General features: G+C 40.9%; 1 protein-coding gene across 1 annotated transcript in view; it reads left to right on the top strand.

Moving 5' to 3' along the window:
* Positions 1-361: 361 nt before the first annotated feature.
* The window catches only part of ntn1a (netrin 1a), a 129,984-nt gene continuing 104,500 nt past the window's right edge, over positions 362-25,845 (top strand). The window contains exons 1-2 of the mRNA XM_048611116.1: positions 362-710; positions 873-1,937. Of these exons, the coding sequence (XP_048467073.1) occupies positions 920-1,937 (1,018 nt within the window). The 5' untranslated portion in view covers positions 362-710; positions 873-919. The remainder of the gene's footprint in view (positions 711-872; positions 1,938-25,845) is intronic.

Here is a 25,845-nt window from a genome sequence, read left to right as displayed (position 1 = left end):
GCAATGTACATACAACTGCCTCGACAAAGATGAGTTAACAGTACAGCCGCAGTCGGCCCACTGGGAACAGAACGGCATGACAGCGTTTATTACCGGGACACTACCTGCCAATTTACTGTGATTTGCGTTCACACCTATAATTTCCACTGCACAAGAGATTACATATTTGGGAACATAATTCCACGGCAGGTTTTTATTTGGCATGTTCCATTCCGTCCGGGCCATCCCTATTGTTAGGCACACTGAAGTTCTTTCGTCGATTTGAAAACAAAAATTCTTCATCTGAGAACCTCCACACACTATAGAATCGGGCTACAACAGTTTGAAGGGGACGTGTTAAATGATTGCAGAGGCTGTAAACAGTCTAATTGGGCTCGTTCTGTGGCTAGAGCTCCATGTGAAAGGATGCCTGCTTGCTATTGATAAACTACCAGTGGATGTCGTTGTTTTCGCTCCCTGTGTGTGTGCAGTGACACTCTCCGTCAGGGCACAGGATGACCTCGAGCTAGCAGGAGTTGTTCACGTCATTCACTTTCTATGCAGACACAAGGCGTAGAGACAGAGTCCCAAAGGAAAGGGAGACTCTCCTTGATACAGGGGCTACGGGAATGACGGATGAACGCGGTAGAAAGCGCTTTCCCAGCTGAAGAAAGGGGCATCGGTTTTTGCATTGTTCTGCTTTCAATCAAAGCGTTTTTTTTTCAAAACAGGTAACACTCTGCACAGAACATTCACCGCAAGAATGTAAAGAAATCTGCAAACTTCATTTTACCCGTTTTGGTGAACAGGTTTTTGTTTTACTGCTATTTCAGTTTGTGCAACTGATCTTTCCGCGTATTGTTTTTTTTCCCCTCTCTTTCTTTCTTAACTAGGATCCTTCGTCACGGAAATCGAGGCAGCACTGTCAAGGCAGAACAAAATGTTGTGGAGTTTCTGGGAGTTTGTGTGCGTTTTTGCGGGTTTCGGTTGCCTGGCGGAGGGAGTCCGTGGGGGTTATGGCATGAGCATGTTTGCAGCCCAGCAGACGCCCCCCGACCCCTGCTACGACGAGAACAGCAGCCCGAGGCGTTGTATCCCCGACTTCGTCAACTCGGCATTCGGCAAAGAAGTGAAAGTATCCAGCACTTGCGGTAACCCCCCGTCCAGGTACTGCGTGGTGACCGAGAAGGGGGACGAGCGCTTCAGGAACTGTCATATCTGCGATGCCATGGACCCCAAAAAGGCTCACCCGCCAGCCTACCTGACCGATCTCAACAACCCCCACAACCTGACATGCTGGCAATCGGAGAACTATATCCAGTACCCCCAGAATGTCACCCTCACCCTCTCGCTAGGCAAGAAATTCGAAGTCACGTACGTGAGCCTCCAATTCTGCTCGCCGCGTCCCGAGTCGATGGTCATCTACAAATCCATGGACTACGGCAAATCTTGGGTCCCCTTTCAGTTCTACTCGACCCAGTGCAGAAAAATGTACAACAAGCCCAACAAGGCTGTGATCACCAAGCAGAACGAGCAGGAGGCGATCTGCACCGACTCCCACACTGACATGCATCCATTCACTGGGGGCTTGATCGCTTTCAGCACCTTGGACGGTCGCCCCTCGGCTCACGATTTTGACAACAGCCCTGTCCTCCAAGACTGGGTGACCGCCACCGACATCAAAGTGGCCTTCAGCCGCCTCCATACCCTCGGGGATGAGAATGAAGACGATTCGGAGCTCGCCCGCGAGTCCTATTATTACGCCGTCTCCGATCTGCAGGTTGGAGGCCGTTGCAAGTGCAACGGTCACGCTTCCCGGTGCATCAAGGACCGGGACAGTAACCTGGTTTGTGACTGCAAGCACAACACCGCTGGCCCGGAGTGCGACAGATGTAAACCTTTCCACTATGATCGACCCTGGCAAAGGGCCACCGCCAGAGAGTCCAACGAGTGTGTGGGTAAGAGAACACTTTCCATCTATTTTAAAGCGAGATATTTATATTGTCCAACAGAAGTTAAGACGAAAAATAAGAATTATTAGCCGGAGAAGCCAGTGAACTTTGGAATAAGGGAGAGCTTTCAGGAAATAAAGGGGTCGAAAACCTTGCCCCTTTCCAATTTCCGACAGACATCTAGCTTTGCACTTTAATCCGATTCAAGTATTTATATGATTCAAGCAGATTACTTACATAAAGTCAAAATATTACGGGCGTTGGACATCTGAAACACAGAATCCTGGAGAAAATCAGCAGGTCGGGCAGCATCTGTGGAGAGAGAAACAGAAGAAACTTCTTCAGAACAGGCCGTTTCTACAGAATTGACTTCAGAATTGGACTCGAAACGTTAAACTCTGTTTATCTCTCCGCTGATGCTGCCAAACCTGTTGAGTTTCTCCAGGATTCTCTGAGATTCGTTGCATCGCTTTCTATTATTTATAGTCCAGATTCATTCCTTTATGAGTCTGCAGATTGCAGGTCTGTCGTGTGGTTTGTAAACCTTGTAGCGATAAAAAAATCTGTGTTAATTATCAACTCCAAGCTCAACCAACCCGCCCGTTTGATCTGTTCATTGACTTTATTATAGGCGGGAGATATTGTGGAGCAAAGGACCACTTCCTTGCTTTCTGCTCCCTGTTAATATCTGGGCAGCAACCGCCTGCCGACCATTTCCTTACCATCAGGTTACCAAAGTTAACCCGAGGCTCGGAAACTCTCATTTTCAGCATTTAAATGCCGCTAATTCTAATCGTATTGATATTCAGGAGAAAGAAATCTTACAAAGTGTGATTCACGATCTCCAAGAATAACACATATCAACCATCAGTGCAGACAGTGTCAAACTGGCAATAAATCACATTACATGCGCTTTAGAAAGACAGTGGAAATTGATGTGGTTTAACTCAATGCCGATAAGATTCACAAAGGCTGCTTTTCAGATCCAAAGGCGAACAATAGGAATGACCAGAATCGAGTTAACTATACAAAAAGAGCTAATTGAATACATTATTGGTCATCAATAACCCTAGTGTCGATAAATCAATCGGTTCTCAATGTATATCTGTTACTATTTATAGATATGAATTTGCCTTGAACTTGAGACACTCACTCAAGCCAGATATTCAAAGGTGAAAGCATATAGGATAGACACTTCGCTGCAGCACAAAATTATTGCAATTGCGAGCTATTTCTGAGAAGGCTTTGGATCAATAATGTCGAGAGAAATCATTGACACAAGTCATCCATTCACCAGTAGTATCATTGAAATTGCAACTCTCAGTATTCAAAATGTTTGGTTTAGAACCGAGCTGCTCGATTCTGAGGCTCTGTTTGGTGAGGTGCAGTTGACACAAAAACGCGCCGAAACTTCATCACCATGAAGTGACGCGCTAGTTTGACTGATTCAATTGTAATCCAGGGAAATCTGGAGAGTGTTTTTTTTAACATCGGATAATCCCACATTGCCACGAACTCTGCCATCCCAGAGGGAGATTCAGACCCACCCTGTCATTTACCGGCGCTCACTATGATGAAAGGATTTATAATTTTACAACTACTGTACAATAAACTTTGCGTCTTTGATGTCTCCTTTGAGGTGATCGGTTTTATTGCTCCAAGCCCCACAAATCGGGGCAATCTGGCTGTTGTTTTCATGGGTTATTATTTACTTATTTATTTTCATGTAGGGAGTTGCCCATTTAGCTGGAGTTTCGACCTGAAGCAGTTACCAGTTTGCCCAAGCCAGTTTAAGTTCTGTTTTAATTAATTGATGCTTACGTGGATTTGTTTAGACATGTATAACCTAAGGCGAGAACGGTTTAAAACGGGTCGGGTAGAAAGTGATTGCTTCCGGTCGTCTCCAATGCATCATCAGAATTTTCGGGCAAGAACATTCAAATGAAACATGTACTTAAATATAATGAAATCGGGAAGTAAATAGTTATTGAAGCACATTCAGAAGTTCACTTGCATTTTTTTGACATTAGTTGCTAATAATGAATAGATACCGAGCCACTCAATGTCCCATGATCAAACTGGCAAACACAAGATTGAGAAGGTTCTGTTAGAGTGTACAGGATGTGCGTCCACTGGACAGATTTCACTCCATACGGCGATCTGAAGGGGCTCGCCCCCGGAGCGCCTGGCTATTCCTGTTCAATGACGTGAGGGCCGTGCTGTCGCTAAGATGTGGGGATCAAAGCTGCTCTAGATACGAATACAGAGGCGCGAGAAACGACAGGGTGGGGAAGAGGTGGAACACAAGTAATAAATACATCAAGGAGATGCTCTCCACAGACGCTGTCAGACCTCCTGCCCATTTCCACCACTTTCTGTTTTCATTTCAGATTTCCAGCACCCGCAGTAGTTTTGTTTTTATTAAAACAGAAAGGAATCTGAAAGTAACGTTGCGTTCAGGATGCCTGTCTTGGAAATACTGTGCAACTGACCCACTTCGGTGCAGTGTGTTTCTGTCATTTCAACACACAGCCGAATGTTTCAGCTAGGCTTTTTCTACCTGGCGGTTCTCTGCCGAAAATACAGTTCAGGTTTATCGACCGCTTCTACTTCTCCAGTGCCAGGTCTACCGAGTAGCCGCTTCATTGTTTACTCACCCTTGACGCAAATTGGCTCACGTTACGAAGAGGAGCCAGCGTGTCTTTTCCTAACCCACGTTGTTCCCCTATGAATAAGAAGCAAATACATATCAGGCCAGATCTGAATTGTAGAGTTCAATTTTTCATTGGTTCTGACAGGGAATCATTGCATACAATAAATTCCTAAGATCTATACCCTATTTCTTCCTCAATTGTGTACATTGAAACAAAACAGTAACGCCATGAGATCCATTATTTCATATAGTTTGAAGACAGGATTTCATATTTCACTTTTATTTTGGTTGAATATGTTTTGAGAATGTATTAATCCGCCCGTTTACTACGGAATGCTTTGTCGATTTGGAATAAACAAAGTTCCTTTCAAGCGGCGAGGCTATCAGCGCCGCGGTCTTGTTAACCGCTTGGATCTGCTGAAGTATCTCGCTTCATGTCCTGAAGTTCAGTTGCAAAAAAAGAACCGGTTGTACCCGCCCCAAAGAACGGTAATACAAGAGACTGGTCACGGGCTGAGAAGAAGCGCCTTGCTGGTTTAGGCAGACAGTACGGGCTTGTCAATGACACACCTTTGGGACAGGTGGGATTTGAACCTGGACTTTCTGCCTTAGAGATAGGAATACCATCACTGCAACAGCCTTACTGCACTGGGTTTATAGGAAGAGGCTCAGCCTAAGACGGAAACGTGAATTGGATTTGGAAATATCCAATGTCAGATCGGTAAGCAGTGGATGAAATGGACAGTGTGAAACCGACAGGACCCAGTTCTGATTTGCGGAGAGCTGCGAGGTTAGCTTGAATTTCGCAGTTCCAGCGTTGCGCATATAAACCCCTCGCAGCTGAACCGTCTCATGGGGTGGGGTGGGGTGGAGGAGTGGGGGAGTGGTATAATGACTTCTCATTTCTGTTACGGTGACAATGGCAGTGACCGTGCAGAAAACAGCTCCAGTGAAAAGACCCTGGGCACACAAAGCCGGAGTGGGGGGTGCTTTTCACGCTTTTATTCGCTTCTTTTCGTGGCTCTGACAAGTTGCGCAAGGCCCACGGCTGTCGCTGAAATGACAGAATGGGAGGAGGGGCAGGAGAGCGAGGGATCTGGAAAGTGCCTTGCGATTTTCTGGCCGCCGGCTTCTGCTTTAGATGAAACACATTTTGAGCAAAAGACGTTGGCCAGGGAGAGAGTGGATGGAGCAGGTGCGCCGATACATCTGGGCCGAATACTTGTGGTTCTCACTCGAACTCATAAAGAGACTCAGTCAACCTCCCTAATCAGCTTCTCAGCACCACCCTCAAACATCTACCTCTCCCTTTTAAGAGTTGTCGAACAAGTGAACAATAAAAAGTTAACAGTTATGTCAATAACATTAGCAAATTGTTTTACTGTTACGTTGCTCTTTACCTTCAAATTAAACGTTTGACAATTCAACATCTCCATTCGTCTTTCTCTCACTGGTTAGAAATAGCACCAAATGCATATAATAATTAGCCTATTGGTCTATTTGTAAACAAATAGACGTTACGTCGTCACCAAGTTCCAGTGCATCCGGTCTTTGGAAAATGATTAACTTAGTATTTATTTTAGGCCTTCCAGGAGGCGATTCTGAGTAGGCTAACCTTAAACTGCCAAAATATACTGCCCCCCGTGGAGATTACTCAATAATATATATAAGCGGAGCGGTATGGTTCGCTATCAATCAATACTAACGCAGAGCTCTTGTTTCACCATTGCACAACAGTGAGATCCTAACAGGGAAAAAGAAGTTTTTATTTTCTGTCGAGTTTTACGGGCCAACAATAAAAGTGGTGTTGGCAAATTAGAACAATCCTGTTTCCAACTGTTTCAACCAAAAACGGTTAGTAGCTCTTACACGCCACGAAAAGCGCATTTACTTTATATATACTGTGACTTGGAAAATGCGGCATTTTGATACAGCCGGCGCAATATTAGACAATGGTGATCGCGTCAAAATCCTGGTACACCATTCCTTATAGTATCACTTCAAGAAGCAGCTCACCACCTCCTTCTGAAGGGCAATTAAGGATGGGCAAGCCTAGCCAGCAATACCCACACCCCATGATCAAATATATAAAGTATGTATAATAAGTGCAGACAAAGTATCCTGTCAGCATCCTCGCAAAACAAAAATCAGCACCCTCAGGCCAGCCACAGATAATCGGTGATTTTGTGCAGCAGCTCCTGCTGTTACTGAGTAAATTAAGCAGTTACGTACCACATAGCAAGATCCCAACTAGACTGAAACATTTATTTGGTTGGGGGACTACATGTGCTGTACTTCTTTCCCCTACTTCCATAGCTGTAAGTCGCTGACAGCATGCTGATCGTCTAGCGTTAGCCATGCAACCAAGGGAAAGGTGGGGGTGGTTGAGTGGGGGTGTGTTTGAGGATGAGAGTAAAAGTATATCCTCATGCCACCTCTGGTTCTTCTGCCAATCATTTTAAATCTGTGTCCATTATTTTCCAACAATTCTGCTGCAGGAGTCAAGTTTTTCTTGTTCATTTTAACAAAATCAACTACAGTTTTGAAAACCTCTATCTAACCTCCTTTTGCCCTTCTCTAACGTAAGAAAGTCAACCCTACTTTCATAGAATAGAAGCATAGAATCCCCACAGTGTGGAAACAGGCCATTTGGCCCAACAAGTCCACATCTCCCTTTCAAAAATCATCCCACCCAGACCCATCCCCCAACCCTATCCCTGCATTGCCCATGGTTAATGCACCTAACCTTCTCCAGCCTTTCCAAATAATTGATGGTCCATTCTAGTAAATCTCTTATGTAGCTTCTATAGGATCTTTATAGCCCCCTGCAAATGTGATGCTTATATTTTAACAAAAGATTCCAGTTGATGTCCAACTAGTGTTTTACACTTTTAGCATAACCTTTTTTTATGTAAGGCCCTGATTAATATAGCTGAGGATCGTATAGATGTTTTTAAGAAGGTTTCTCAACATGATGCTATGGTCAAAATGTCAACAAATGTCAACACATACCCTAAGTTTCCTCTGTTTCCCTCTTCCTAAATTGTGTAATTTAGTTTAAATTGCTACTCCTTATTCTTCCTATGAAAGTTTATCACTTCACACTTCTGTCACCTTTTATTTGCATAATTTAGTTTAAATTGCTACTGCTCATTGTTCCTATGAAAGTTTATCACTTCACACTTCTGTGTTACATTTTATTTGTCCATCCATTCAGTCTGCGTCCTCCTAGAGTCAATCATTACCCTCATCATTGGTTATTACATTTCCAAATTTTTTGTCATTTGCAAACTTGGAATTATATGCTATATAGATGCAAGTTCAAATCATTATTAGTATGTTTTGATCATGAATGATGTTGCACTTATCATAACATTGTTATGATCTCAGCTGATGGCAATACAGAACAAGTCAGATTCCAGTTTGAAACCTGGCTTGATAGATCATAGATTTAATTTTCTGATTGGTTCCCATAATTTTTAATCACTGACCATATTAACGTGAGGCTGCTAACATCGTTAAATACAAGAATACAGTTTGTTCACAAAAGAAAAAAAGCTTTCTATATATGACAGTTTAAAAAGATCATAAGATAAGCAGCAAAGTTTCAAAAAAACCCCAAAGAACTGCAGATTCTGGACATCAGAAACAAAATCAGAAATTACTGAAGAAACTCACAGGTCTGGGCAGCATCTGTGGAGAGAAAGCAGAGTTAATGTTTTGGTGCAGTGATCCTTCTTCAGAATGAGTTTCAACTTGTTTTGCAGCAATCTCCATCATAGATAATCCCATAGAAATATCACTCCTATCTCAACTCTATCATTTCTTACTTAACTGACTCTTTCCAGTTTTCCTTCTTAGATTGCTGTGAAAGTTTTACAATTATTTTTCCAGTTTGCTGGCCTGAACCTTCTTTCAGTTCTGTTGACATAACCTCTTTTCAGATCTGAAAATTTGAAAATTTCTACATAAATTTGCATAGCTTGGAGACTTCATAAATTAAAACCCTTCTGTTCAGATTACTCTTCTCCCGAACTGAAAACTTGATTCTTCTGCTAGATGAAAACTGTTCTCCAGATCTGAACTCATGATTCTTCTGAACTGAATTCAAAGCTAAATTGATAGGGCCTGTCCTACTTTCTCTGCCTGTCATTCAATAATATAAACATCTCATCAATTAACATCACAGATGTCCTGTAAGGCGTTTAAATGAACCACACGCTTTCTTGGAAATTATATATTTACATCATGGTACCAGATGATTTCTGACCTCTCACAAAATTGCCTTCACTGATCAGAAACGAAAATCAATCTATCTCTATTCAAATTCAAATGATAATTTTATGTTATATACATTTATCGCAACATCTACATATGTATGTTTACCAACCAGGATTACTAAAGAGCAATTTGGAGTAGGCACCATTGGTGATTGTTCTCCTTTGCGCATGAATGCAAAGTTTACTTATATTCCCATACACCACATCCCAAAGAGAACCCAGTTGGCAGTGATGAGGGATAACATTTAGAAATCGCAATATACATGTGTGTGGTACTGCTGTAGCCATTATATTTACCTACAGTCCATCAGGAAGCCCTGATGCACAACCTTTATAGTTAGATAGGTTGTGCTAGGCCAACTGCAATGTCAAACTGAAACTTTTTGTCCATGATCCACGTGCATTCTCTGAAACATGCTTGCTGCATTATTTTACTTCCTTGTAAGTACCTGCACAAAGGTAAAGTCGCTATAGTCCTATCGGACCATAGGGCTGCTCTCTCATTAGAAAGAGGTAACTGGTGATGGTTTAACCTGAGGATTGCCACACCTCAGGTGAGGGGAGAGGTTGAGAGGAGGGGCATTCTTGTAAACCTCAGCTGGTGCAGGAATTGATCCCATGCGGTAGGCCTCACTCTACCTTGCAAGCTAGCTGTTTAGCCGACCAAGCTAACCAACTTCCCCAGTGAACAGCCATATTCAAACACTATGTATAGTGAAAGTGCCAATAACTTAAACAAGTATGAAAAGAAGAAGTGAGATAGCCCATTGTTTGGCATGTATTATCTTTAAAACCGGGGTCAGTGATTGATATTTGAGGTTATGGACTTAGTCCACCAGCAGAGGAAACAGTGGCAACTACAGACATTTTGGGAAGCCCCTTTTTTAAGTTGTAACATGGCACTTACCTACTTGCCATCAGGATCCTTGGACCTTCAGGACAAGAGTATTGCCTCCAATTGGAGGAACAGATCTTCTGATTCAGCAGTGCCTCCAGGAGCAATGGCCATTGCTGGGACTGCAGCGTTCACCAGCTCAGAAACAGCACAAGAAACCCTGGAATTTGATAAATGGGGGAAGCTGGACACGTCCAGTCAGCAGGTCAAGGCCAGTGGGTGGACTAGTTAAAGACAGGAAGGCAAGGTTCTTTGCACTGGATGGCCTCTCTGTTGGCCACAGGTGGCTGAGCAGAAGAGTCACTCCTCCTCCTGTGCAAAGGCAGGCTTGCCAGCATTTATCAGGTACCTTGTCCATGTGACATGGCCCTTCCCCATGAGCAGTAGGAAGAGACCCTTCAATGCCCGTTAGTACGCACTGGAAGGCATCAGTTTGCCAGTGGGTGGGAAGGCTCACCTCAACATCTGCCCAGAACCTTTCCTCTTCCCCTCCTCCTGTCAAACTTAACAGAGGTGCAGGTAGGTTAAGAAATTAGTTTGGGCTGTATCACACAAAGGCCAGTCTGGTTTTACTTTATTTCAAGCAATGACTGTAGAAGGATGTTGTTCTGATTTTGATATATAGTACAGTTAGCATACAGAGGCTTGTTCGCAACTCAAGACAACATCTACCTCAGTAATAGAAAGAGCTAAAAATTAATATTCTAGATGTACTTGATAACATTTTCTTTTTTTGTGAAACATAAAGCATAATACCTATAAAGAACGTATGATAACTATCCCTTTTAATAGAGTTGCTGTTTTTCATGCAGTGTAACAGTAGCTTTGAATACAATTATAATAAAAAAAGCAATCATTGTCACATTTTTGATCACTCAGTGCCATTGTCAGGGTTGAATATATGATAGATTATTATATTTAGCTGTTCTTGTAAAACATTATAGTGTTAACTCAATCTTGCATTCTGAGATGAGCCAAGGGATTGGTTCTAATCAATATAACTTGTCAAAATTTCTCATTGAAATGCATTGACATACATAAAGAATAGGCATTTTTATTTAGTAATGTCTATAAGTGAGGAAGTGGGCAGATCAAGGGGAATACATTTTTGCAAGTAACAGTTGTACCTTGGAGCAAGCCAGAAAATTATTTGCTCACTCTCATTGTGCATGCAATACAACAAATAGGATTTTCTTAAACAGCTATGAATTTGATTGAAGTACATGTCATATAAAAGGAGCAGTACTGATAAATAACAAGTCTGCGTCTTCTCATGAATTAATCAGAAATCTTTATTCAATGGTAATGTAGAACATTTTGCAATGGGGTATAAATGACACTTTACTTTCTGCAGTTATATTATTTATCAAAATAGGGACATTAAATGTTATGACAGTTTTCTATTTACATGTTAAAGTGGTATTGCTGCCTCTAGGTTTCATAATTAGCAATAACATCTGGTGACCATTTGTTTAAATGCTCACAACAGAAGCAGAATTTGTAATGAGTATATTTGTATTTCACAGGGGAAGCTGGCCTACACAGCTAACTCAGGAATCTGCTGATGGTCAGTTCTAAGATCATTCTCACAATACATTATAAATGGCTATTTCAGTCTTTCCCTTCATATCCCCTAAAGGACAATTTTGACTTATCGGGGAAAAAGCCATGACCTTGCACACATTACTAAAAATGCCTATTAAGTACAAGGTCTCAGAAAGCATAGATGACCGTACATAATTCAGATTCTAATGATTGTCTTACATAGCCTATGAATAGAATATTTCAGAGAAGAGCAAGCCTGATGATCAATCATATTGACAGATAATTATGCACCAAGACAATAAATGATTCCAATAGTTAACAAACTGGTAAGTCCAATCAGGTTATTTTTGTTTCCACAAAATAACTGTTAATTATTGTAATAGTCTAAAAAATTATTTCAGTGGTCCTGAACAGATCCTTGTGACAAAGTTCATCACTCGTTGCATCCGTCATGGTGTCAATGCAGTTGCCTTTGCTATGCATTCCTTTCATGTTATGTGAGCAATGTTACCACACACACACATCACAAAACATTTGCTTGCTTTGCTTCCCAAGGTAAACAATGATCTAAGGAAGCCCAATTTAGACTGATTTAGTGAGATGCTTTGTATATATATCAAAGGGAGACATTAAAGCGTTACCTGCATTAATATTACAGTAAGATTTTAATTTGTAATAGATGATAATTTTCAGTGTTTGGCTGCAGTCCTGCAATTGGTATCAGTGTGAAGCTTTTGATGATGGGGTTTCCAAAAGACAGTGTATGATCATATGTTACAATCAAAATAGAGGCAATGATTTTAACAACTATTAATATTCACTAATTGATAGCTCTGTAAAATCCTAATTGCTTCTCAGATAATAAGTTTTAAGATTTTATTCACTTGAAAGTGTTCAAAGTCTTTTTTTGAAATAATTTTGTAGTCTTGTTCAATAGTAATTCGAATATAGATTAATTGGACCAACATCAAATATGTCAACGACCAAGATAACTGCACCTTAAATAAATATAGCTGTTTCAAGAAACTATTAGCATAATTGTCCAAATTAATCCAAAACAAGGTATCATGTACTGCCAAACATCAACAGTTGTCACTAGACAAAATGCTTACTGATAATGGGACCACTGTGACACAGTGGTGGTGTCCTATCCTCTGAGCCAGAGGTCTTAACATATTTGAACAGATGGTTTAAAAAAATCTATTTACTGAAGGTGGATTACCAAATTTGCTGCAGTGGTTTGAGGTGGAAAATTCAGCATGGTTCTAAAATGCAAAGTATTAAAAATGTTACCTTAACAACGTAAATTCAACTATACTGTGTTTTTAAAGTGAGTTAAATGTAGGATGGATTTGATGGATATCATTTATATCAGAACAGAGTCAGACTGATTCTTTGGGATTGTTATGGAGAAATGGATGGATCATTATTATAGTATTATAAATGTCTTCATGCGAGTGCTTAGAGAACTCTGTTGTAAGATCTGCCCATCATGATGGTTAATAGCAAAAACATGAAATGTCTTCATTTTAACTTAGCATTCAATTTACTTGACTAAACTGATTACAGTTCCCATTTCATTTAACTCTTCAAACACATAGTATAAATGTATTTGTGATGTAGTCAGAAAGTAGAATTTTATACAGGGAAAGAGACTCCTCAGCTCATTATGCCTGCACGGCAGTAAGTTCCTACCTATTATCATCTCATTTTACTGTACTTGGCCCATATCCTTGTATGCTATGGTATTTCAAGTATTCATCTGAATACTTTTGAGCATTGTGAAGGTTCCCAACTGTACCATACTTTAAGGAGTGAGTTGCAGGTAAAAAATATTTCCTCAAATCCCCTTTAGACCTCATGATCCTTTCCTTAAAGCTATGCCTCATTGGTTATTAACACCTCTACTAAGAAAAACTGTTTCTTCCTATCTGCCCTTCCTATCTATGCCCCTAATAATTTCATACACATCAATCAGGTTCTCTCTCAGCCTTCTCTGCTCTAAGGAAAATAATTCCAGCCTGTCTAGTCTCTCTTCATAACTGAAACATACCAGGCCAGGCAGCATCCTGGTGTGCCCTTTCTCTTGCCTGCAATCACATCCTTCCTTTTGTGTAGTGGCCAGTACTGCACACACTACACCAGGTGAGGCCCTATTAATGTTTTATACAGTTCCATTATGAACTCCACGTCCTTGTATTCAATGCCTTGTTTCATAAAGACAACTATCCCATATGGCATCTTAACTACCTTATCTACCTGTCCTGTTGCCTTCAAAGATGCATGGACATGTATACAAAGGTACCTCTGGTCTTCTGTATTTCCCAGGGTCCTACCATTCATCATATATTTCTTTGCCCTGTTTGTCCTCCAAAATACATGATCTCGCACTTTTCAGGATTATATTCCATTTCCCAATCTGCCCATCTGACCTCCCTGTGTACATTACCCTTTAGTCTAGGGTTTTCCTTCTCAGTATTTACCAAACCAGTAATTTCTGTACTGCCTGTAAACATACTGATCATGCCTCCAACTTTCCTCTCTGGATCATGAATGTACACTACCAACAGCAAGTGACCAAACACCAAAACCTGTGGTATGCCCTGGACACAGGTTTACACTCACAAAAACAACCTTTAACCATCACCTTCTGCCTCTCGGCGCTAAGCTAATTTGTCATCAATTTGACAAATTGCACTGAATGCCGTGGGTTTTCTTTACTAGTCTCCCAAGTGAAACATTGTCAAAAGCCTTACTAATGTCTATGTAGACTACATCAACTGTTCATCTATACAACTAATCATCTCCAAAAATTCAAACAGGAAGTAGTGAGAGTACAGGGCAAGCATGTTCCCAGAAAGCTGAAGTGTGGGACCAACAAGCCCAGAGAATCCTAGATCTCAAGGAATGTACAGAATTGGATAAGAAATAAAAAGGAGAAGCTTATGGCAGATATAGAGGACTCAAAATAACAAAAGCTGTAGAGGAGTATGGGAAGTGCTCTAATGTAGATTTTCTTACAAGCAGCTGCTCCTAGTCCACTTTGGCCAGATCCTGTCTGATCATATGAAAATTAACCTTCTCCCAATTTAAAACCTTTACTTCCAATTCATCTTTGCCACTTTCTATAGCTACCTAAAATTTATTGAGTTATGGTTACTTTCACCAAAATGTTCTCCCACTGACACTTCTACCCTTTGTCCAGCTTTATTTACTAAAATTAGGTCCAGCACCATGCCCTGTCTTGTAGGACTTTCTATGTGCTGGCTTAAAATCTCTCTTGAATACATTTTAAAAATTCTGTCCCCTCTTAGCCTTACATATTTTGTCTATCCCAGTTAATTTTGGGAAAGTTGAAGAAGCCTAAAATTGTTGTGCTATTATTTTTACCCTTCTCCGAGATTCATCTTTGTATTTGCCATTCTATCTCTTCCTGGCTATTTGGGATATCTATAGTATGCTACCAGCAATGTGAATGCCCATTTTTTGTTTTTAAGTTGTACCCATGTACCCACTTTGAGGAATCTCTCAAGGTGTCACCCCTCCAGATTGTAGTTAATTGATTCCTTGATCATTATTGTTCTACCAACTCCTCTTTTATGAACTCCATCACTCCCACTGAGTTGTCAATCTCGCTTCTTCAACCATGTCTCCACAATAGCTATGATATCATATTCCCATGTGTTAAACATTATGTTCAACTGATCTGCCTTACTCTGAAGATTCCTTGCATTAAAATAAATAATGCCCAGTCTTTAAATTCTCACTTGTGCCTTAACTTGACCCTATATGCTCTGCCTTCCAGACTGATTTGGATTTTACTCTATACATGTCTGTTCATCACCCCCTATTGTCCCTCCACTCTGTATCCACCTCCTGCCAAATTACTTTAAACCTCCACCAGGAGCACTGGCAAACAAACCTCTCTGCGAGATGTTTGTCCTATCCCAGTTCAGGTGTAACCCATCAGAATTGTACAGGTCCCAGCTTATTCAGAAATTGACCCAGGGATGCAGGAATCTGAAGCCCTTCCTTATGCACCAAATTTTTAACCATTGATTCATCCATTCTATCCAGTTATTCTTACACTCACTAGCATATGGCACCAGGAGTATTCCAGAGATTACAACATTTGAGGTTCTGCTTTTCAATCTATTACCTAGCTCCATAATTTCTTCTTATAAGATTACATCCCTCTTTCTATCAATGTCATTTGTACCAATGTGAAACATGATCTCTGACAACTTCTCCTTTTAGAAAGCCTTGCAGCTGTTCAGTGACATCCTTGATCCTGGTCCCAGAGAGCCAACACATCATCTTAGAGTCACATCTGCAACCACAGAAATACCTCACTATTGAAGCTCCTACCACTACTGCTTTCCCTCTCTTTCCCCTCTCCACTTGTGCATCTGGGTAATGGGTGCACTCCCAGGGCCACTGAAACTCTCACCATTTTCCAACACAGAAGAAAGGCCCTTGACTGAGATGTACCCTCGAGATTTCCTGACCCCCTGCATGCCTCCACTTTTCTGACTGAAATTCATCCATTCCTTCTCTGACTGCATTTCCTTAAGCCGTTGGTGACCATGTCTAAAAATGTGCTGTCCATGTAACTGTCAGCCTCGTGGATGAACGCTGTTCCTCCACCCTCGCTCAAGTTCTGAAACCCAGCGATCAAGCTCGTAAAACTGGTAGCACTTTCTGTGAATGTAGTCATTCAGACTGCCAGGAGCATTTGAAATGTCACATATTATGCAGGGTGTGTATCTCAAAGGACTGAGCTCACTTTCGTTAAAATATTCCTACCTGAAACTTAAGTTTAGTGGAAAATTATCTACATTCCTTTACTTTGCAAAACTTTCCTTTTCTTAATGCATTGTTAAAGTGGAGAAAAACAACATACCATTACCTCAGAGATAGTGGGAACTGCCAATGCTGGAGAATCTGAGATAACAAGGTGTAGAGCTGGATGAATACAGCAGGTGAAGCAGCATCAGAGGAGCAGGAAAGCTGGTGTCTCGGGCCTGGACCCTTTTTCTGAAGGAGGGTCCAGACCCGAAATGTCAGCTTTCCTGCTCCTCTGATGCTGCTTGGCCTGCTGTGTTCATCCAGCTCTACACCTTGTTATCTCGTATACCCATTACCTACCATTCAGGTCTCTGCTTTGTGCTGATGTCATTTTCATCATCAAAAATAGGTGGGGTTTCTGTTCGAGTTTAGCTGCTGCTCTCACTGACTCGAGCTCTTGCTGTTATTCCTGTTGGCTTACGGTCCTGAACTCCTTCAAAATCTTGCTCTTTCTGGTGCTGGTTTTATGACCCTGAGCTCCTCTGATATCTTTCTCCTTCTTGCTCCAGTTTTACAGCCCCAAACTCCTATCCTTGTGTCTTAGCACGGGCCCCTCACCTCACCTGCTCCTCTCAGTTTTCTATTTTAGTTACAGATGATGGCTATGGTTTACCAGAGGAATGCAGTGAAAATTAATCTTGCTGCAGCTCAACTGCAAAGGCGGGGTGGTAGAAAGAATGGAAGGGCAATAGTGGCAGGCAGTTTGATAGAGAACAGACTAGCATTTCTGTAGAAGTAGACATGACTCCAGAATGGTAGGTTGGCTTTTTGGTGCCCGCATCAGGAATGTCACAAAGCAACAGCAAGGTATTCTTTGGGGAGAGGGTGGATAGCAGGTTCATTGTCCACATTGGCACCAATGACTTAGGTAGAAAGAGGGATTAGGTCCTGAAGTAGAATTTAGAGAGCTATTCAAGAGATTGGAAAGCAGAGCATCTAAGACAATAATCTCAGGATTGCTCCCAGTACTACATGCTAATGACATTAGAAATAGAAAGATTTAGAAAGTGAACACATGGCTGGAAAATTGGTGCAGGAGACAGGTCTTTATTTTGCTGGGGCACTGGGACCGGGTCTCGGTCAGTTGAGATCTTTGCAGGGACATTTGCTCACGTTAGCTGGGGAGTATTTAAACTAGGTTGTCAGGGAAATGGGAGCATAAAAGGTTGTTTCCCCTGGCTGTAGAGTCTGGAACCAGATGACAATGTTTCAGAATAAAAGGCAAAACTGAGATGAGAAGGAAAGTGTTCACTCAGGGCTTGGGGAATCTTTGGAACTCAATGCCCCAGAAAGCTGTAGAAGTTCAGTCATTAAGTATGTTCAAGACAGAGAGTGATAGATTTCTGATTATGAATGACATCAATGGATATAAGGAACAACATGGGATTATGACATTGAGATGATTAGCCATGATCTAGAATGATAGTACAGGCTCATAGGGCTGAAATGTTCAAATGTCCCTATGTTCCTACACAGTTTCTCATGAACTGAGAAGAAAATATGCCAAATGTATTAAGTAAAAGGCTTCAGTCATACTTCTTTTATGTTCCTTCTAAGCACTGCCACTGGTGGTCAACCAAAATAGAGTCTAGAATATGTTTTATTACATTAATTGTTAAACAAAATGCTAATAACGGTAGAGCTGATTTCATAATACATGAGTAATAATTTCACAGATGTAGTCAGTTGCTTATATTAACTGATCTTATAGATGTCACCTGGGAGCTTTGACCATTGCACAGATACTTAAATGTTTTAGGGAACTGCAGAGGTAGTTTGAAGTTACCAAGTTTCATACCTAATAATTGATTTCATGTTACTACATTTTCTATGCTTTGTGTAGGCGGTGGCATGAACACATCTTGATATTTGGAGCTAAATACGTGTTCTTTATATGCAAACATGTTTCCAGAAATTTTTTTTGAATATTGTTACTTGATTTATCAATAAGAATCAAACATGTAGTATACCTTATGTCACATATGGGCTAGGTAGATGCGGCAGGCAATTGAGCAGCTTTTAGTAATCACGTTTGCTCCATAGCCTGTATTTCATGCTGCCTAAATGTAATAGAAGATCCCAAGATGCTTAATAAGGCCATTAAAGACTAGATTTCATGTGGAACCATATGAGCAGACAGTAAGGCAGATGACTGAAGGCTTTGCCAAAGAGACAGGTTTTCAGAAATGTAACAATGAAGGAAAGAGAGGGAGAGAGACAAAACTGTTGGAAGGAAAATCTAGAACTTCAGTGCTTGGTATTGGAATGCACAGCTAATAATATTGAAGTAATTAAATTTGGCATTGATCAAGAGACCAGACCTTGCATAGGGCAGAAATTTCAAAGGCTTTGGGACGAGATAAGCTTGCAGAGATGTGGAAGTCGAAGATATGGAGATACTTGAAAACATTTTTTTAAAAATAAGGCAGTACAACCAGGAACCAATGAGGGCCCTGCAAGCACAAAGGTCCTTGAAGGTGTTGTCTTTTTCCAAATTTGTGCACATCTTTCCCAGGACTCTGTGTTTAAATCTGTACAAACGTGTTTTTGCCCCTGCCACAGAATCAAAACTGCTCTTATCAAAATCAATAACAGCATTCATTGTGACTGTGACCAAAGCAAATTATCCCTCCTTGTAGTGATGGATAACCTCAGGTTTATGGAAGGTTGAATTTAGAAGGCTGGCCAGAAGTGTATTGGAATAGCCAATTGTAGAGGTAACCAAGGCCTGGAGGAGGTTTACAACAGCAGATGAGCTGAGACAGGGGTGGAGTTGGTCAATGTTACAGGAGTAAGAATAGGCAGTCTTAGTTACACTGTGGCTATGTGGTCTGAAAATCAGCATTGGTCATGAGGATTCTGAATCAGCTTCGGACAGTTATCATTGAATAGGGGCAGTGACTAAGGGACACAATTAATTGCAGTGAATAAAGACAATATCCCAGATGTTGAGTCAAGCTGACTCAGGAACCCTTAATGGGCAGAACTTGATTTGGCAATTCTGGTTCCCATTCTATTTTTTGGAGATTTTTGCTCTTTGGATAGCTTTCCTGTATGCAGATCTCCCATGCTTACTAAGTCAATTGTGGGACTTGTCTGTCCATATTACAGCCTTCAATTTTTGTAGCAACAGGTATGTTCTGCAGAACTCATGGTTCACACACCTTCAAGGAGCTGTGAATGCCAGAGAATCCCCAAATCCGAGTGGAAAAAGAAAGAAGTTTCCTGCTGTTAGAACTCTTTCATTGAGAGGCTGTGAAATACAAAAAAAAAGCCTGTTCTTTCAAAAGTGAAATGCTGTATTGTTAGTTAGATGCATTTTTAATGCAGTAATGCAATACTCTGTTCCACAAAGGCATGTTAATCAGCATTATGTTAAGATGCATTATGAGTGATAGATAGAGCTAAGCGATCCCACAACCAGTGGATCAGATCTAAGCTCTGCAGTCCTGCCACATCTAGCCATGAGTAGTGGTGGACAATGAAATTCACTGGAGGAAGAGGATCCACAAATATCTCCATCTTCAATGATGGAAGAGCCCAACACATCAGATAAGGCTGAAGCATTAACACCAATCTTCAACCAGAAGTGCTGAGTGGATGATCCATTTCGGCGTCCTCCAGTGGTCCCCAGTATCATAGATGCCAGTCTTCAGTCAATTCAATTCACTCCTTGTAATATCAAGAAATGGTTGGAGACACTGGATGCTACAAAGGCCCTGACAACATTCTAGCGATAGTACTAAAGACATGTGTGCCAGAAGTTGCCATTTCCTTAGCCTAGCCCTTACAGTACAGTTACAACACAACATCTACTCGAAAATGTGGGAAATTTCCTGTCATATATGAAAATATGTCCTGTCATCAAAAAGCAGCACAAAGCCACCCTGGCCAATTATTACACCATCAGCCTACTCTTGATCATCAATAAAGTGATGGAAGGTGTCAACAACAGTGCTATGAAACAACACCTGCTCAGCAATAACCTGCTCAGTGACACCCACTTTGATTTCTGCCAGGAGCACTCAGCTCCTGATATCATTACAGCCTTAATTCAAACATAAACAAAAGAGCTGAATTCCAGACGTGAGGTGCGAGTGACAGCTTTTGACATCAAGGCTGCTTTCAATGAAGTGTGGCATCAAGGACCCCCAGCAAAACTGGAATCAATGGGTATTGGAAGTTAAACTGGTTAGAATCATACTTGGCACGTAGGAAGATGGTTGACTTGTTGGAGGTCAATTATCTCAGTTCAAGGATATCTCTGCAGGAGTTTCTCAGAGTATTATTCTAGGCCAAACCATCTTCAGCTGCTTCATTAATGACCATCTCTTCATCATAAGGTCAGAAGTAGGGATGTTCGCTGATGATTGCACAATGTTCAGCATCATTCGTGATCCTCAGATACTGAAGCAGCCCATGTTCAAATGCAACAATATCCAGATATGCTTGGGCTGACAAGTGGCAAGTAACATTCATGCCACACAAATACCAGGCAATGACCATCTCCAATAAGAGACAATTTAACCACCACCCCTTGACATTCAATGGTATTACCATCACTGAATCCCCCACTATAAACTACAAAAATAGGTCAGAGAATAGGCATACAGTATTGAGTAACTCAGCTCCCGACTCCCCTAAGCTTGTCCACCATTTACAAGTCAGGAGTGTGATTGAATACTCCCCATTTGTCTGGATGGGTGCAGTTCCAACAACACTCAAGAAGCTTGACAATATCCAGGACAATGCAACCCGCTTGATAAGCATCACAACTACAAACACCCTCTCCCTTCAACACTGATGCTCAGTAGCAGCAGTGTGTACTATGTACAGGATGCACTGGAGAAATTCACCAATGACCCTTAGACAGCACCTTCCAAACCCACAACCACTTCCATTTGGAAGGGCAAGGGCAGCAGATACATGGGCACACCACCACCTTTAAGTCCTCCTCCAAGCCAGTCACTATCCTGGCTTAGAAATACATCATTGTTCTTCCACTGTCGCTGAGTCAAAATCCTGGAATTCCTTCTGTAAGGGCATTGTGGGTTAACCTACAGCAAATGGATTCAGCGCACCACCACCTTCTCAAGAGCAGCTGTGGATGAGCAATAAATGCTGGCCAGCCAGTGATGCCCACATCCCATGAGTAAATTAATAAAATAATAAATAAATTTCCCATTGGGAAAAGCGCTATTTAGCATTAAAACTGAAGAAACAATGCCTGAGGGCTCTTGAATAGCAGGTTGATTGAAGGAGGTGAGGGTTTGAAGGCCTGAAATTCATCACTAATTCTGAGCCAATTTCCCAGTAAATGGAGCCTATTGCCTCGTCAGCCTCTGCTGGGCCTTGCCTCCAGAAGTGATGGGCCTTCAGGAGACCTGTCCCTGCCTCCCTGCAGCAAACATATGGTGAATAGGAACCCTCTCAGAGGAGAGAATTTGCTGAGTCAAGAAGGTTCCCAACTCAAACTTCTCCAAAAGAATCTAACCATATGTTGTCAATCTTCATGATACCTAATTACTGGTGGTTTCTGCTCATTGAATACTGGATGTTGGACAATCCGGAAACTATGGAGTGGTCCAGAGAGATGATAGTGAAACAGAGCTGGGAGGCGCCAGAATACAGGTGGAAAGTAACATTGTAGTTTTCAGAAGATGATGTGCAGGGCAGCAAATAGATGATAAAATGAGATGCCCAAGGCTAGACCCTTTGGAGGACACCAGAACCGGAGTGTTTCAATCAAAATCTCAATTCACCATGGGACCACAAGTGTCCACCTTTTGGATTTTTCATCCAAAACCAAAACTACTGCACAATTATAGCTTTGTACATATGGTTCAGTTCTGTGCAGCCAATCTATAACTCTGAATGATCCTAAACATTAACTCTGCCTTCTCCCCACAGATGCAGACCTACCGAGTTTAGCCAGAAATTTTTATTTTATTTCAAATCTCCAGCATCCATGTTTCATTGTTTTATCTTACTACAACTCTGAATAATTGTTAGATACCACAAAGATCAAGGTTTGCCATTACATTTGTGCACTGTCATTGTCACATTGCAGAACTCTGCTAATATTATCAGAGCTGTGCACAAGGATTTCATAGTTTAAAATGTAGCTATTAAAGCGTGAGACTGAAAGAGTAATGAAACATAATATAAACTCCACAAGTATAAAAGGACTCCTCATCAAATATACTACCAATTACCTAGAAATCCTTCCTGAACGATTTGAGACACAGTTCAGCAAAGCCCATTAAATCAACTAAGAAGCACCATCAAATAAAATTCATTGATGCCCAGCATTTGGAGTCTTGAGATTAACAACTTCTCATGTAACTTTAAATTATTTGTAGATGATATGTCACTGATCAGAATGTTATTTCAATACTCATAAAATTACTGAAATGGTTTTGACATTACAAAACTTGTATCTGATCTTCACTTGTGTTCTTCCCCCGAATTTTATTCCTCAGCTACACTCACCAAGCTTAATATTGCAACAGAAAATGTCCTGAAACATTCAATGCAGATTGATTATAACAAAAATGAACTGTTTGTTTTGAAAGACCAGCATCTGAAATGTTTGCTCCAGTTCTTATTCTTAAACATTCTTATTGATGCTTTTGTGGGGGAAAGACAAACACTGAACAGAGAGGATTGAGATTGATTGGAGGAAATAGCTCCATTCCAGTTTGTTCTGATAATGCATTGATGCTGAAGTTTAACATAGTGAAACAGATTTGCATAAATGCTAAACATGGATCATAAAATCATCATTAGACGTATATGAACAATACAGCTCAAAAAGAACCAAATAATCATCCAGAGTCAATGCACAAAGAGACTTACAGTTTATTGCTAATCAATGTTGTTTTGCTACAATCTAATTTATATGGCTTGTTTTTCATGACTTACTCTTTAAAGGAGATCAGTTAAATAACACAATTAATAAAAGATGTTTGCTGTGCCTGGCTGGCAACATGTAATTTACTGAACAACAAAAGTTTTGATAATTGGAGTGCATTTTATTACTACATCAGGAACTCTGCACAGTGAGGTAATCTGGTACAGAGATAGTAGGAACTGCAGATGCTGGAGAATCTGAGATATACAAGGTGTAGAGCTGGATGAACACAGCAGGCCAAGCAGCATCAGAGGAGCAGGAAGGCTGACGTTTCGGGCCCAGACCCTTCTTCAGAAATAGGGGAGGGGAAGGGGGTTCTGAAATAAATAGGGAGAGAGGGGGAGGCAGATAGAAGATGGATAGAGGAGAAGATAGGTGGAGAGGAGACAGACAGGTCAAAGAGGCAGGGATGGAGCCAGTAAAGGTGAGGGTAGGTGGGGAGGTAGGGAGGAGATAGGTCAGTCCAGGGAGGACGGACAGGTCAAGGGGGCGGGATGAGGTTAGGAGGTAGGAGATGGGGGTGGGGCTTGAGGTGGGAGGAGGGGATAGGTGGGAGGAAGGGCAGGTTAGGGAGGCGGGGACAAGCTGGGCTGGTTTTGGGATGCGGTAGGGGGAGGAGAGATTTTGAAGCTTGTGAAGTCCACATTGATACCATTGGGCTGCAGGGTTCCCAAGCGAAATATGAGTTGCTGTTCCTGCAACCTTCGGGTAGCAAGGCTTGGGGACCGCTCTACACCTTGTATATCCGAGGTAATCTGGTACGTCGAGATGAAATGATAGTTTTACATATGCATTTATCTCGAATCAACTATATTTACCAACAGAAGATCCAAAATAGCTTTGAATCATGCCCTCAGAAATGGTTCTAATCATCTGCACTTAGTTTAATCTAAGCAATTTAATGTTGCCTTAACATTGCATTTCCTAAGGGAGCACTATTAGTACATGATGCTGAAAAGAATTACGAAGGCTGCTTGACAAGCAAAGCTGGTGGGATTTTCAAATTAACATGTCTCTTTATTTTGATTACATGGTGGAATGAGTGTTGTACAAACTGGTTAAAATAGTCCAATTCAACCGCTGATTTCTAATGCTTTTTTGTAAAGTATATTGAAATTATATCGTATGAACGGAGCAGAGTAATCGTTGCACTCTTGAGTGCTTAATATTGATTGTGTATTTTTGAAAAAGATGCATGAAATTCTGGTTAGTTCTTGAAGTGAAGAATGTATTCAATCTGTTGTAATTCTGATAAGTAGTTTCTTTGGTGGTGCAATTAGTAAATAAAATTTTCAGTTTCATCAAATCAAAAAATATCCTTAATTCCAATGATTTCTCAGATTGTGAATACTTGTGTCTTGTGTCTCTGAATTTACCAATTCAAGAGTCTCAAATGAAAGTCAACATGGAAAGGAAGTAATAATAATAAAAACAAAGGCCTTTTAAATAACACTGTGAATATTACCATATAAGCATTTCACACATCAGTATGACTTTTTGTTGTCTGCCACTTTAATGGATGTGCTAACTCCTTTTCAACAAAGTATTGAACAAAGGAATTTCATAGGAACGTGTTAAACATTTACATTCCAATATTTGTACAGCATTACTTCAAGGACAAAAGAAGGACTGAGTAGTATATATGTTTTTAAATATTTTGATATGATCCTGCAAAACAATTTCCCTTCCTCATACTTTTCCAAAATGCAAGAGGCACACAGCTACAACCTGCATTTACATAGCACCTTCAACCCAGTAAAATGCCCAAGACACTTAAATAACCTATTTCCAGGTCACAGTGATTTTAAGATTTAAAAAAAGCCATTTCTTGTATCTTAGTTCATCTATCTCGATAGTCCTTATCATCTGAATCTCCTTCCTGTGCCTGGTCTCAGGCCTAATCAAATCATGGTGTCTAGTTCTTAAATAATTGCAGGTCTTTTTCATCTTCTCCTTCTCACTAGAAATCTATTTCATAGTTTGATCACTGTAAAGAAGCAAATTGTGACATCAGTCCCAAAATGTATCTTTCACTAGTTTAAACATATGTTTTTGTGTTCTGAGTCTACTTTCTCCATACTGTGGTCTACTTTGTTTAACTTGCTAAGGTCATCTGACAGCCACCTCAATTCAAAGCTGTAAAGCCTAGTAACTGTTCATTCTTCAGTCTTCTGACACTGAATCCACCCTGTCTGGAATTATCTCCATGCACTGAATATCTTCTTTGTAATTCAAGGCTCAGAACTGAACATAGTACTACTCAAGTGACCAGAATACTCCATACTTCTGGCAAAATGTCCACTGACTTGTTTTCCACTATGTTTGCTGTATATATTGGCATTCTATATGTTTTCCTAATAGGTACTCAAACAACGAAATGTGCATGAGAACACAGTGCGTATCATCAAATTTCCCTCTCTTCCTCGATGGATCTTTCTCTTTTGGTGCTTTAGACAGAGAGTTTATCTAATCTCAAAATGACTGTGTGAGAAGTCATGAGAATAAGCCATCTCTGTGACAGAGAATGTTAGCGTGTTAAAATTCTCATCCATGCCATTAAAAGATGAGTTGTATTTTATCAAAGAGCCTTAGCCTTATACATTTAACATTAATGACTTTTCAATGGAATCATTCAACATAACATGATTTTATTCATGGTCCTACATACTCCCTTGCCCATTGCTCAGACACATTTATTGAGTACAGATGCACAGGTTGCCTCAACAAAAGCCTAAAATAGCACTTTGTTGCTTAGAAATACTGTATTTCATTGTATGTCA

The sequence above is a fragment of the Rhincodon typus genome, chromosome 23, assembly GCF_021869965.1.
Source record: "Rhincodon typus isolate 14 chromosome 23, sRhiTyp1.1, whole genome shotgun sequence".
Taxonomy (NCBI): Eukaryota; Metazoa; Chordata; class Chondrichthyes; order Orectolobiformes; family Rhincodontidae; genus Rhincodon; species Rhincodon typus.
The sequence above is the reverse complement of the archived record's forward strand: the minus strand, read 5'-3'. Positions and strand labels throughout refer to the sequence as shown.